Raw genomic sequence first — 14,693 nt, 5'->3', positions numbered from 1 at the left:
GGACTGGGAAAACTCACACCTTTGCCAAAAAGTGAATGCTCCCTCTCAGCAGGGGAGACTGGAAACCTCTCCCTGGACACCCCTGCAGACTGGAAGTTAAGGTTCTCCTGTGTACCTGAACTCACTCACAGTGGTGCCCAAGCCATCCCCCAATACAATGTGCGGGTCCAACTGCTTGGGCTGGCCCAAGGGAAATACGACATAGATACTCCTAATGTTGCTGTAGGAATCATCCCACCTACCACCACCGAGTCATAGAGAAAACAGACATGCCTCCTCTGTTAAGCCAGTGCTTTGACTTTTATTCCCGTGGTTTCTCATTTTACTCTGCAGTCTTGCTGGTCCCACCATGCTGCAGCCCTCTGCTCTCCCAGTATGAGCGCAGCCAGCCCAGACCTTCTAGGGTGTCTCCTGCAGTGACAGACAAGGTCTCCTGCTGGCACCCCCAGGCAAGCTGGAGCAGCTCCTGCTCTGGGCAGGGACCTCATCCCCAGGGGGGACTCTGATGCCCACTGCCTGCCAGCCCCCAGGACCTGCCTGTCTTTGCACAGTTGGCCCACGCTTGGACCTGCCAGAGGGGCTCAGGCCACCTGCATGCCCACTCACCTTTTGGAGCATACTCGCACCCCACGTAGCCAGTGTAGCCAAGGGACTCCAGAAGCTCGAAGATGTAGGGGAAGTTCAACTCCCCAGGGCTGTCAGGCTCATGCCGCCCTGGCACCTGTGCAATTTGGATATGACCTAGGGAGGAGATGGAAGATGCTCTGCCCAAGGCAGCCCTGCCTGCAGCCTTCTCTAGGCATGAGACAAGGTGACCCATCTCATGCCACTCCAGCCCCATGGCCACAGAAGAGCCAGTCTGGGTGCAGGGCGTTACCAATGAGTGGGAAGTATGTCTCCAGGTTGCGTGACAAATTCCCATCCATGATCTGGCAGTGAAAGAGATCCTATGGGAGAGAGATGGATGGTACAGCTGTTAAGCAGTGAGCAGTCAAGGACAACTGTCCTACAGTCCCTGTCCCTCCCCGTGTCCCCAGGAGGGGAGAACAGGCCTACAGCTTGGGACTCCCCTGTGGGCCTGTGCAAGGTGTGGACCCTGAGGATCTTCAATGCTGACTCACCAGCTGCAGCTTCAGGTTGGGCCGCTCCACCTTCTCCAGGATGGCAGCAGCTAAGGGTGAAAGAAATGGGAGACCACCCCCCGGCTGGAAGCTCTGTAGTGAAGCTTTGAGACCCTCCCCCTTCAACTGTGCTCCCTCAGAATCTCCCTGCAAGTGAGGCAACCTCCTGCCTTTCAGGCTTTGGGATCCTTCTCCTCCCTTGAAGGAGACTTTGGTGAGAGACATCTGCCTTACCTTGGTGCAGGGTGTTCAGATAGTAACGAGGGTCAGTGATACGGTTGTTAATAGGCTCCACCAGTCCAGTCAGGTCTTCCTGTAACACAGTAATGCCACCCTGCGGAGCATCCCGTCACCTCTGCAGCAGGGAGTGCTCCTTCCCCGTGCCAGGCTGGTAGGGGATTCTCCATCCTCAGTACCAAGAGCTGCACCCACAGACCAGGACCCATTCCCCACCTACCTGGGCCAGGAGGTCAGCAGCGTATCTGAGATTCTCGATAAAGGTTGTTTCCATCTTGCCTGCCACTGCTGCCCGGTCTGTGCCCAGGGGAACCCGCCCAGCCATCAGGTGGATCCTGCAGACACAGAGAGATCAGCCACAGGCAGCAGCTCCAGTCTCCAAGCAGCTGGGCGGATCTAATACACCTTTCTCTGTCCGTGGAAAACAGGGCCAGGCTGGGGAAGTAAGACACAGCAGGAGGTAGAGGAGCCGTGTCCCACACAGGAGGCACGAGCTGCAGGGACACCAACACACACCATCCCACCTCAGCACACCGAGGGATGGATGACTTTGAACCTTTTGCCTGACAAATTGCAGCCTTTGATTCTTTCCTCTGTTGCCAGCTGCCTCCGGCTCTTTCACTCGAGGCTGGAGCTGCTGGTCCCGCTGCTGGGGCTGCCCCGAGGCCAGCATGAGGGGCAGCTGCCTCTGCCAGGGGCAGGTCGGACCCCGTGTGTCACCGCTTGCTGGCTGAGAGCGGGGGGGGGGGGGGCAGCGGCCAGGCAGGCGAGCGCAAAGCTCTTCGGCAGCCAGCGGGGAAGGCGCGCAGTGGGGGCAAGCACCGCTTCACTCTGCCTGTTACCAGGGGGCAAGTGGGTCTGGGCAACCCCCGGCCTGCCCGGCCCGCGCCCTCCACAGGGCTTCAGGCTGCTCTCCTACGGGAAGGAACGGTGCAAAGTAAACGGAACAGAAGGGCCGCGCCGGTTCTCGGGGGGGGTGCACCAGGCTAATTGCATCTCTAACAGTGTCTCTGCTGCACCGGCAGCAGCGTCGCCTTCAATAAAGCAACTGTTGCGGTGTCCTGAGGGAAACGACTGGTATAATTGGGGAGGAGAAAGGGAGCATTACCGTTGTGGGGACGTGGGGACAGGAGCATTACCGTTGTGAGGGGCAGGGCTGGACCAGAGCGCCTGGCGGCTTCGGGTCAGCTCCCGGCGAGCCCGCTGGAGCGGCGGCCCCGCAGGCAGGGTGGGCACCGGGCCGGTCCCCCCCGCGCAGCCGGGCTGGGGGCGCTGCCCGGGCGGCTGCGGACCCGGCGGGCAGGCGGCGCAGCGGCGCCCAGGGCCAGCCCCGCTCGGAAGCGCCGGCGGAGGCGGGCGGCCGCGGGGGCGCGCCGGGGCCGGCAGCGCGGGGGGCCCGCAGGAGCGGGGGTCCCGGCTCGCACCTACCTGGGGCAGCCCACCGCCTTGGCGTACTGCACCGCCGCGGCCAGGCCCTGGCGGAAGGCAGCCTGGCGCCCGGGCACGGCCGCCAGCCCCATCTCACCCGCCTCCGGGTCCCCTAAGAGAGAGCGGCGGGGTCAGCGGCGCCGGGGCACCCCCGCGCCCCCCACCCCCCCGCAGCCCGGGGGACGCGGCGGTACCGGGCGGGGTGTTGAGGAGGACGATCCGCACCCCCGCCCGCTCCGCCGCGGCCCGCAGCGCTGGGGCTGGGCAGCCCGCCGGCCAGGCCGCCTCCGCCGCCCGGAACCCGGCGGCCGCCGCCGCCTCCAGCCGCGCCGGGAGCTCCGGGAGCTCCGGGAACAGCCACGAGAGGTTGGCGGAGAAGCGCAGCGACATGGCGGGCGGCGGGGCGGGGCTATGCTGACAAGAGGCGGAGCCTCGGGCAATGGGCGGAGCCTGAACGTGGGCGTGGCTGTGTGGGGCGGGGGCGGGGCCGGCGGGCAGGGGGCGGGGGCAGGCCAGCCTCCGTGTCCCGCGTGGGCCGCGGGCGGCAACCCACCCGTGGGGCTGGTGGGAGGGGCCCCGGGCGCGGAGCGAGCCCCCACCCGGCGGGGCAGTGCTGGGGCACAGCTCCCCCGGCAGGTGCCCACGGCCATGGCGGTGCGCCGGGCCACAGGGCCCGTGTGGGTCAGCGGCCCCACGCCGCAGCCCGCCCCGTGCTGCCTGTGACACAGGTGGGGTTGCTGTCCCCGTTAGAGGGGCGGCGGGCCGGGGGTGTGCTGGGGGCGGCCGCGGTGCAGCACGGCTGGCGTCCTCCCTGGGAAAGGTGTGTTTGCCAGGTGTTGGCCTGACACACACAAAGCGCCGTGTTAATTGGTTTCCTGGGGAGCTTGTCTCTAACAGTGTCTCATTATGCGAGAAACGCTCCTCTTTTGTCCCACGCTCTGCATATTTTACCATAAAATGTTCATCTCCACTTCTGCAGCGCTGTGGCTCAAGTGCGTGGGAGTGCCACCCCTGTGGTGCCTGTGACCAGCCCCCCGTCCCCAGCCCCCCTACTCTGCACGGTCCCGGCACGGCTCGCAGGCTGCACGGGTGGGGTGTGTGTCCCATCCACCTGTGGCCACCCAGGGGCTGTGCCGTGGCTGGCAGAGGTGGCACGGTGAGCTGTGGACGTTTTGCAGCCCTCGTGATGAGCCTGTTCCTGGGGGCTCTCAGCTGCCCGCCGGCAGCCGGGGAGCCCCGCGCGGCGCCTCCTCCATGGCCACCGCAGAAGCCCTCGGCAGCCCCTGGCCCCGTGGCCCAGGGCAAGCCCCAGTAATTCCCGGTGCTTTGGGAGAACCCAGCAGCAGCACCACCTGGGCAGAGGCCAGCCACAGCAACAGGCTGTTGGTGGGAGGTCAGGGCAGTGCCAGCAGAAGGGAAAGCAGTGGCTAAGCTATCCATAAAAGTCTCAACTCAATTAAAGCTATTGATTAATCAATTAGAAGAAGCCTGACTCAACTTCTCAGTAATAATCCAAGCTGTCCCCAGTGACGGACAACTGGAGGTGGCTGGCATCCATGTCCCCAGCACAAGCATCACCAGCCCACATCCCAGTGCACATCCCTAGCTCTCTTGTCCCCAGCACGTGTGTCCACAGCAGGACTGCTCCCTGCCCACAGCCACCTTGCCAGGGAAGCACCGTACCTTCCACACGTCCTGCGGCCTCGCTCCATGGTGCGTGGGTGTTGTCATCCTCTTCAGTCACGCCCAGGAGATGCCCAAGTGCACTGGGCTCCGCTCCGGCAGGCGGGTGTGTGGCAGAGCTGCGCAGGCACGGGGAGCCCCAGAACCAGGGGTGGCACCTGCCTGGCCTGGGGCTGCAGCCTTGCTGGGTCCTTGCACCTTGGGACTGGGAAGGCACCCGCCAAAGCCATGCACAGCTCTAGCCCCAGAAGTCCTGGCTGCACCTCCAGCTGGAGGCCAGGCACCCGGAGGAGCAAAGCCCAGGAGGCAGCGGGTGGGAGCAGGAGAGGTTTGCTGGGGAGGGGGTAACGAATACACAAACACACAGCTGAGCCCCAGCAGGCAGGTGATCCAGGCAGTGAGACAGGAATGCGGGGAGCCTTGACAGCAAACCTGCCCTGCCGACGGCAAGTGAAGCCGCTGGGCTCCACACGGAAGCATTAATGCTGTCTTTATATCTCTGGTAATATATCGCATTGATTTTCTCTTGTTATAACTGCGGTTCCTGCATTGCAGGCCGATGTTTTGTCACTTTGCCTTGACAGGGCGCAGTGGATTTACTCCCTGCTCTGCCACTTGAGGCTCTGGAGCCATGGGCCATGCTGGTGCTGGGGTCTGCACCCAGCACCCGCTGTTTGGGGGAGCTGGCACAAGCGTGGGGTCAGGCTGGCACCCATGTCCCCCTGGGGAGGTGGGGAGGTGGCCAAGTGGGGTGCTGGCACAGGTGGACGGCTCAGTGCCGAGCATACCTGCCACCACCTGGGAGTTTTATTGGCCCAAAGAAAACGAAGCTCCTGCACATTTTATTAGCAAGCTGGCATTTCAGTGCAGACCTGGCTCTGGCCTCTAAGGTGGCTGGGGTGGGGGAGGCAGCGGGTGGCCCCTGTGCCCCGGCACAGTGCCTTGGGGCGCCCTGCGGCACCAGCCGTGGCAGCTGAGCCAGCCCCCTGCCCTGAGCCTGCTGCAGTGGGGGCACCAGTCCTCCCAGTACTCCATAAATTCCCCAACTCGTTGTGCTGCAGGGAAGGTTTTGTCTCTCTCCTGCTTTATGAAACATGTTTTAATTTAAATTGACATTTCTGTATTTTAACTACCTGTCCCCAGGTTCCCAGGTGACTCAGCTGGCACCCTGGGGACCGGGCAGGCCAAGGTGTTGCAAGCTGGGGTGGCTGGGTGGCACTGTCCCACCGGGGCTTGTCACCCCTGTCCCTCCTGGGCACCCTCAGACCTGTCCCACTACCCCTGTGCCCCGTGGGTGTGTGAGGTGATTCGGAGCTGGGGTGGGGGCACCCTGGATGTCCATTCTCCCCTGGGCTTTCTTCTCTACTCTAAAGCACCCCAATATTTTGCAACCATGTTTGGGTCTTGGCTTTTATAGGTGAGTAAATTCTAGCCTTTCTATGTGTAGAAAAAGGATGGGAAAAATAATCCGCGTGTGACCCAGCATCTCACAGAGGCAGCTGCAAGAGCTTTGCTTGTATTAAATCTCACGATTTTTTACCAAAGACAGTCTTCCCCAAACCCATCCCCTATGAAAAGGACCCTATGAAAGGACCAAGAGACGAAAAGGCTCTCCAGCAGGACCCAGCACCAATGCCACCCCCCCTCCCTGCCTGCATCCCCGAGGCCAGTGTGTCCCCACAATAGCCATGCCCCCTGCCTTGTCACCCAACCCCAGCCCCTCCTGGGGTGTCCCTCCCAGCTCCCCCATACTGGGGCAGGCTTTGCTGAGCAGTGTGACCTGCCTGTCTGCACATGTATCCCCAGCTCTCCTCCTTGCCCAGAATCCCACCTGAATTTCTTGGACCTCCTTGTTTTCATGGCCCCAGTTTGGCTCAGGGACCTGGCACCGAAGGGACACGCCAGCCCTGCTGCCTGCTGGGGGCTCCATGGTGGGATGCGTCAATGCCAGATCCTTCTCCGTTTATCATGATCCATGGAAACTCTGCAGTGTTAATTTGTTAATTAGCATCTTTCTGCTGCTGAGCAGCCTGTTTTACTGCCATTGAAGTCTGCTGTGCCCTTCGCAGCCACCTTTGCTGCTCGGCCTGTTTCCCCCTCTGAAGATGAAGGAACCTGCCTGGGTTGCAAATGGCTTATGACAGGGTGTAACAGGGCTGTGTCAGAGCCAGGGCTTGGCCAGGTCCTGTGGGGCCCTCCCCTTCTGGAGGGACCCCCTTTCTCCTCCATCCCCTCCTCTTCTTCTTCCTCCATCTCTTCCATCCCTCTGTCCCCCCATCCCTCCATCCCTGCGGTCCGAGGCACTGGCAGCATGTGGGACATGCAGGGAAAAACACCGATGGGTGTCTTCCAAAGCTGTGACAAAGATTTCTGTGGGATGCCTTAACGAGCATGTTGTCCCTCCCAGGCCTTGCTTTTTTACAGCCTCCAAAAACACTCAGGTAAAGGAAAATCTATACATCATGTTATGGGAAACGAATGCCCAGCCTTTGCCAGTTTATGACTATTCTTCATCAGGGAGGATCGCACTGGGAGGGAATGTGATATAACTCCCAGTGAAGCCAAGACAAGGAGGTGAGGACCAAGCACCCCCACATCCCTGCAGCTCCTGGCACAGGTGGGCTCGTCATCAGCCAGCTGGGATTTTCTTGCTATTCCAAGATTTCATGGGAAATTAATGAAGAGGCCAAATTCTCCTCCAGCTCTTGGAGGAGGCTGGGGTGGGTGGTGCCTGGGCCTGCTGAGCTGGCAGATGTTGTTTAACATTCCCGGCAGTAATTAATAGATGGCTTCATCACTCTTGTATGATTTGAGCATGTCGTCCTGCTTCTCTCCAAATACAGAGCAGAAATATTTGTTAAACGTGGCTGGTGTTTTTGCCTGATCATTAGCGCTCGAGCAGCTCCAGTGGATGCAGGATTTATTGCCTTGCCAGAATTTCTTTTGGCCTCATGATGCCGTTGCCATCCCTCCCTCTGCTGCCGGCCCCTCCTGACGAGAGGCTCCCTTTATCACTTTCCCTCTGATTTATGTCCCACTGGTTGCCACCTCTCCTTTACAGCACGGCTATGGATTTCCCCCTTCTCCATTCGTTCTGCTGCAGCAGAATGGGCTTTGGCCAAACCACCTCACCGACCAGGGGTGCCTGGTGAAATCCACCCCAGCTCAGTGGGGATTGCTCCCACTGCCTGGTGCCCGTGGCGGGAGGCAGGGGAAGGGTCCTCCTGGGGATGCTTCATGCCACAGTGCCCAGGTGGGCTGGCAAGGCCATCCTGAGCAGTGACATGTGTGGGAACACAGTCTGGGCTGGGCACGGTGACAGCAAGCGGTAGCTCAGGGAGCAGGGCCAGAGGTGGCTTGAGGGAGGTGGCAGCCCATTAGCCAGCATTGCCTGCACCCCAGGGAATCACTGCAGAGACAAATTAATAAGAGGCTCACAGCTCATCCTTGCTTGCAATCAAAAGCAAGCGGAGTCCCCCAGGGTGTGCCCCACTCATGGTGGTGGCATGGCACAGTGTCAGTCCCCATGCCCATTGTGGGGATACGGTGGGGACACAGGGAACAAGTACTCAGCAGGGCCCCAGTGGCCACCCCGATGGCAGAGAGCAGGTCCTGGGGTCGGAGGGGATGCTCCCACTGCTGCCTCCCCCGCCGAGCAGTGGCTGCTGAGGTGCCCAGGGTCTGGGCTCAGCGGTCCCCTCACTGGGGGAGTGGGGATCCCATGCAGCCTGGCCTCTCCAGCGCACAGCCTGTCCCTGTCCCTGCCTCCCATCCCCTCCCACAGCCCCACGGGGCTTGGGGACCAGCCCCAGCTCTGCCGGCCCCGGCACACTCCACGTCCCATGCCATGGGGTGCAGGAGCCACATGGCATCCCTCCCCACTGTGGCCCTCTGCAGCCCAGTCACCATGTTAAGCCATCTCTTAATTAATCAGGCTGATTGTAATGTGTTTTTAGGGCATTAAAATTCAATTGTGGAATTCTCCGCTGGCTGGGCTCGCAATGAATACAGAAATTTGCCTAATTAGAGCTGACACGCAGCCGGCGGGAGAACCAGACAAACGGCCCCGCCAGGGCTGCCCGCCTTGCGGCCCCTCGCCTGGCCCCCAGCGTCCCCATCCCTGCCGTGGTGGGGACAAGCACTGACAGCCCCCCGCCGTGGGCACCCGGACCCTGCCGTGGGCACTGGGAGGGCAGTGCTTCCTGGCCGTGGTGGCCCTGGGGACAGCCCCAGCCATGCACCCATGCCAACCCCCTGGCCAGGCACCAGCCAAGAGCAGCGGAGATGTTTCTTTATCGGCAGCATCAGGTCTTCGCTGTCATTACCACAGCAATTATCATCTCATTTGGAGTCTTTAGCTGCCATAATCTGTCTCTTGCACTGATTTATTCCACAGGCCTCTTCCCCAGCCGTGCAGGAGGGAAAAAGGCATCAATAAGGAGGCAACGAGCTCTGTCTCCTGGGGAAGCCTCTCCTCGTGCAGAGCAGAGCAGAGGTGCCCCATGGCCAGAGCATCCTCCCAGCCAGAGCAGGGCTGCCCCATGGCAGCATGCGGCCGGGGCCAAACTGAAAGCTGTCACCTCCCGGCACCAGTTCAGAGCCAGTTCCCCCAAGCGTGTGTTTATTATTTCAGCTGCTGTTGGCATCAGCACACACAGAGCTGAACTGGCCGTGCATGCAGGTGGGCTGGGAAGCAGAGGAAGGTGTTCACTCTCCAGGGATGGACAGAGGGATGCCAGAGCTGTAGCTTCCTTGTCTTTCTCCTGTTTCCAGACTGGGCTGCTGCTGGTAGATGGTTTTTCTCTCAGTTTGCTTCAATCAGTGACTCCACCATCCACTGAGAGCTTTGTTGAGACTTTTCTTACCTGCATTTGCTGACTGCCAGCTTGCAGTCACCGCTCCCAGCTTTCCCGTTTCCCTGGGCTCTGTGCAGCTCTGGCCTCCCCTTTCACCTCCCCTCGCAACCAGGATGTCTGGGGCTTTTCCAGACAGCAGTTTAGTGGCAGCCCTGGGGATGGTGACAGCCACCAGACGATGCTCCCCAGGTACCATGACCTGCCCCAGAGGAGAGGCAGAGTGGTGGGACAGGGATGACAGGACCCTGCCCGGTGACTGCCAGCCCTGAGTGGACTCATACTGTGGCCAGAGTTGCCCAGGGGCTGCCACGTGCAGTCGCCGCAGCTCCCCGGGCCAGGGCATTGCTCCTGCCTGGCTCTGGCACCAGAGAGGCCATGGCTGTGCCAGCAAAGCCCTGCTCCCCCCTGCCTGCCCCTCCGTCCCTGCCAGGAGGGAGCCGTGCTGGGCCAGGTGCAGGGCAGGCTGGGGCTGTGCTGTGGGGCTCAGAGTGGTGCATGCCCTGGGAAAGGCACAGTGGTGACAGACGACACAGCAGGAGGCCACCTGCTCACACCAGCTGGCCCCACTGCCCGGCCCTCCTTGGGCACTGCTGCCTTTAGCATCACCCCAGGGCGGGAGGGGTGTCCCCGGCTGCCATGAGCAGCCAGCCCAGCTGCCCCCATACACAAGGGGCACCCAGGCATGGGTGCTGGTGGCAGCTGTCACCTTCCCTGCCTGCATGGAGCAGCACGCCATCCCTGCAGTGCCTGCAGGAGGGGACTCTCTATGCCCCCACAGCTTCACTGACGCCCTGAGCGAGACAAACCCAGTGCTGCAGCAGCCCTTGTGCCCATCCTTGCTCCCACCCACACCCCCATGTTTTTTGGCAGGGTGCCTGGGGCAGGTGTGGGGTCAGTGGGACATGGGGAAACCACTGGGTCTGGTCATGGCCAGGAAGCCACCGGCTGAGCCCCCCCACCATGGCTGAGCCTGGCTGCAGGGCACAGCAGATCGGGACAGGCAGGGTGGCCATAGTGCCACCAGCCCTCGCAGCTCCATCCCAGTCCAGCCACATGGCTCCGGTCCCACCCCTGCACCCACCGCAGCCCAACCTGCCTAATGGAATCCATTTATATGCAAAATCCCCCGAAAAAAAGTGGTAATTAATGAAGTCCCTTTCATTACCATTATGCAAATGCGATTAATTTCAGCTGTTATGAATATGCAAATATTACAATTATGATCTAATTGCCAGTGTGTGTAGGGGAGTGGGCAGAATATCAAGTTTCAGCCCAGGCCCCAGGAGCTTTGAGGTGCGGAGCCACCCCGGGCTGGATGCAGGAATGGGGAGCCTGGGAGGGGATGCCCAACTGCGGGGGCTCTGCCTGCTTCTGCGGGCTCAGCAGGAGCATGTGTGAGGGCAGGCTCCCCACTGCCCCGTGACCCCTAAGCCCTGTGCCAGGTAAGCCTGCAGCAGGGCTGTGGCTAAAGGGGTCCCCAACAGCACTGTCCACACATCTCCAGCCCAGTTTAGTCTTATAACACTCCTGGGCTGCAGGGAAGAGGACGAGGAGGAGGAGGAGGAGAAGGGTTACCAGGCAACTTGGTGCTGCAGCACTGGAGGGCAAGGAGAGGCAAATGGCAGGGACCCTGCTCCCCCACCCCAGGTGATGGTGGCCCTCTGCCTGCTCATGCTGCCTGTGGAGTGCCACTGCTCTTATCAAACCCCAGCTGTCTGTCACCAGCCCCACTGCAATCTCAGGACAGAGCCACCATCACCCTCTTTGCAAGGGGGTCCTGTGCTCTGAGCCAGCTGGGCCCCCCAGCCCTTCACCCATCTTGTGGGAGGGTCTGGCATCCCCCACTGCCAGGGGTGCTCTGGGCTCATGGTGTGGCCTGGAGGGGACAGGCAGCACAGGGACAGGCCCCAGTGCAGAGTGACCCTGCAGCAGGCAGGTTGGGCTGTGAGATGCCCTGCGTGGGACCATGGGGATGCTTTGTTTGGGGCTGTGGGGTTGCCCTGCGCAGGGCCACGGGGATGCTCTGCGTGGGCCCTAAGTGGGGCCACAGGGATGCCCTGCGTGGGCCCTAAGTGGGGCCACAGGGATGCCCTCTGTGAGGCCACGGGGATGCCCTGCGTGGGCCCTAAGTGGGGCCACAGGGATGCCTCTGTGAGGCCACGGGGATGCCCTGCGTGGGGCCGCGCCGCAGCAGGAAGGCGGGCTGCAGGCAGGCTGGGCTGTGCAGCCGGCAGCCAGCAGGCTGTGCTCCTGCACCCCACAGCACAGGGCTGTCACGCCAGCAAAGGCCAGCAGCAGGGCACGGCCCTCCCCGTGCCGGCTCCGGCGCCAGCGGCCGGCCGCGCTGCCCGGGGGAGGATGCGCCATCCCGCACCGCTGCGCTGCGCCCTCACGCTCCAGCGCGCAGCCCGGCGCGGCCGGCGGGCAGCCGGGGCGGTGCGCAAGGCAGCGCAGCAGCTGGTCCCAGCTGTGCTCGCAGCTGGCAAAAGCACCTTCCCCGGGGGCAGAGCAGCCGACATCTGCCCCAGCTCTCCCGATCCCATCCTGCCTTCCCTGCCAGGGCGACAGTCGCATCCCAGCCCTAACCGCAGCCCCCCCCCCATACCCCCCGGAGAGCCGAGTGGGGGTCCCTGTCCGGCCTCGGGTGCAGGTTGCTGGCCCCGTGCAGGGCTTTTGTTGTGCCGCAGTGGGGCACACCAGTGGGGGGCTGGTGGTCTGGGGAAACCCTCTTGCCTTGGGTCCCTCTTCTCCCCATCCTGCCACTGCCAACCCCCCACTTCCAGCCTTGGATGTCCTGTCCCCACTGGCACAGGGAGGGCCCAGGTTGCCACCCCAGGGGAGGAACGGAGAGTGGGGGTGCTGTAAAGACACTGTCACCCCCCTGAGGGCCCTGGTGCCTGCTGCCAGCAGCCCTGCTCTCACAGCCCAGCCAGGCCAACGGACCTGCTTGGGGGCTGGAGAGGCTTTCCCTCACCCACCACCATGACGGTCTTCTCCACAGCGGCAAGGACCAGCTGAAATTCACATCTCCTTTCTGTGCCCCCAGCATGGGGATGGAGCTAGATGCCCCCATTGCTTACGCTAATTTGAGCATCATGTGCTTTAGTGGAGGACTTCTCACACCCAGGGAGGAGGAACTAAGCAAGGCAGCAGGCAACGGAGTGGCTGGTGGCTGGCACTGGCAGGCAGTCTGCATGCCCGCACCCACCAGCACAGCCCAGGCAGACCCTCTGGCTTGTCCCCAGCCCCAAACCCACAAATCCCCCAGCCTCTTCCCATGGGACTCAGCTAGGAGGAGGAGGAGGAGGAGAAGGAGGAGGAGGAGGAGGAGGAGGAGGAGGAGGAGGAGGTGGAGAGGCTTCTCAGAGCTGCTGCTTGGTTTCCAAGGCAATGAGACGTAATGGCTGTTCATCCCGGCAGGGTCATCCCTCTGTGCTGGAGCCCTGGAAGAAAGGGCTGGGGAGCAGCTGCAGACCCCAGCCTTGGCATCCTGGCTCCCAGCCCCATCGAGCCTGCTGAGCACCCTCAGCCTCGTCCCCACTGGGGCCAGCCCTGCCCGGTGCAGGTCAGCGTGGGGACGCAGGGAGTTTTACACAAGCTGCTCCATGTTGGTCATCATCAGTGCCAGGGATGGAGTGGGATGTTTGGTTCCCCTGCACCACTGCCACTTCTGCAGATGCCGGTGGGGTGCCAGACCTGGGGTGACCCTCAAGGGTTGCAAACCAAGCGAAACACCAAAGCACTGTTTCTCCCCCATCTCTCCAGGTCAATGTGGGCACCCATGGGTGCCATCACCACTGTGCCCAGCAGCCCTGTGGTGACTTATAGCAGGTGCTGGGTGCTCCATCCCCCTGGGTATGATGAAGGCACACAGCCCCAGAACTGCTCCCTGCACCACTCCCTGTGTTTTCCCAACTAATTGAATTCAGAGAGATTTCTTCCCAGCAGTGCCAATCGATGAACCCCATGTTATCAGCCCCCCTGGCCCTCAGGATGGATATGGGAGAGGGGAAAAATTGAATTTGCAGCCATTTTCATTGGGATTTAATTGGGCAGTCTCACCTCGTTGCCTTAATCCTGGGCGCTGACATGCACAGCCGAACCGGCAGCTCCCCTTATTTATCACTTTTCAAATATTTGCCTCTTCGCAGTTGTGGGAAATCGATGCTCCTGCCTGTGGCATGCCGGGAGCGACCTGGCCAGGCTGCTGGGCAGCTGGGGATCCATCAGTTGCTGCCATCGCTATCGACAGGGCGATTGGGGTTTAAGAGGCACTTTGATAGCAGAACCGGCACACATTAAGTGCTCGTCATCAGGGGATGATCATGACTTATTACCACTAATTCTCCCCGCGCAGCGGCTGGGCTGCAGGGCTCTTCCTCACTAATCACCTCACAGCTCCATGCCCAGGTGCTGGCACGAGGCTTCTGCCCCTCTCCCCAGGGACTGGGTGCTGTGCCGCCCTTTGCGCTCCCACTCAGTCATTGGTGCCTTTTGGAGTCCTTGTTTCCCAGGCTGCAGGCTGTTGCTGGAGGGCCAGGGGCTTTCTCTGCCCCCTCCACGCACATCCAGCCTGGGGGAGGCTGAATCCCTTCTGGGCTCCTGCCAGCCTGGCTGCAGCAGTGGAGGGACTGCAAAGATCTGGTTTCAGCCACAGCCACGGGCACCTGTGGAGGGGTCGATGCCTGCGTGGTCCCTCTCAGCCCTCGCGGGGCATCCCCAGGCCCCAGCATTGGCTCCAGCTCCGCTATCTCGCATCGTTGCCCCTCTCAAGCCATCAGCATCCTGGTCCCTGAGGGTGTCAGCTGGATGGGAGACAGGACCGACACCTGTGCTAATGGCAGCACTGTCAGGGTGACCCTGTACCAGGGGCAGGGGACGGCTGGGCTACACAGCGTCCACCTCTCCTGCAGGCTCGAGTGCAGGGGGAGCTGTCTTCCCAAGCTGGCTCTCCATGCTGGTGGTCATGGTCCTGCCTGCTTGGCTCTGGCCCCATGTTTGCCTCCCCGGGTTCCTCCTCCCTGGGGTGCTCCAGGACCCCTGTGCAAACCTGGGCAGCCTCCAGCCCTGGTGGCCCCGTTCGCCAGCAGAGCCATGGTGGGGCAGCCACCGAGCCCTTTGCTGACATGGGCTCTTACTGTGAAACCATCCAGATTAGTGTCATCTAGTCCCACAATTTGGAAGGCATCCACTAATGAGCAGCCAGGGAGAGAGAGAGATTCTCCGTGGCAGCAAACAGACGTTGCTGTCACCGTGTAGTGGCTCTGGCACGCGCAGGCTGCCAGCTCAGTGCTGGGAGTGGGACCGTGGAGGTGCTTCCCAGCGTCCCTGTGCAAGGGACGGGAACAGCAGATGACCTCGTCCTGTC

The 14,693-nt window shown here is 61.8% G+C and overlaps 1 protein-coding gene across 2 annotated transcripts; it reads right to left on the bottom strand.

The window, feature by feature from the left end:
* Nucleotides 1-276: 276 nt before the first annotated feature.
* HYI (hydroxypyruvate isomerase (putative)) lies at nt 277-3,189 on the bottom strand. Of its 2 annotated transcripts, none has more exons than XM_037403559.1 (8): nt 2,981-3,189; nt 2,787-2,898; nt 1,579-1,693; nt 1,356-1,455; nt 1,122-1,171; nt 878-947; nt 607-741; nt 277-411 (listed from the first exon to the last, which is right to left on the bottom strand). In XM_037403559.1, the coding sequence occupies exons 1-8, from the start codon at nt 3,174-3,176 to the stop codon at nt 323-325; spliced, it is 867 nt and encodes a 288-aa protein (XP_037259456.1). In that variant the 5' UTR covers nt 3,177-3,189; the 3' UTR covers nt 277-322. The 2 variants fall into 2 exon arrangements, with proteins under 2 accessions (XP_037259456.1, XP_037259457.1); XM_037403560.1 differs by having other exon boundaries at nt 1,356-1,434.
* Nucleotides 3,190-14,693: the final 11,504 nt, after the last annotated feature.

The sequence above is a fragment of the Falco rusticolus genome, chromosome 11 (genome assembly GCF_015220075.1).
Source record: "Falco rusticolus isolate bFalRus1 chromosome 11, bFalRus1.pri, whole genome shotgun sequence".
NCBI lineage: Eukaryota > Metazoa > Chordata > Aves > Falconiformes > Falconidae > Falco > Falco rusticolus.
The sequence above is the reverse complement of the archived record's forward strand: the minus strand, read 5'-3'. Positions and strand labels throughout refer to the sequence as shown.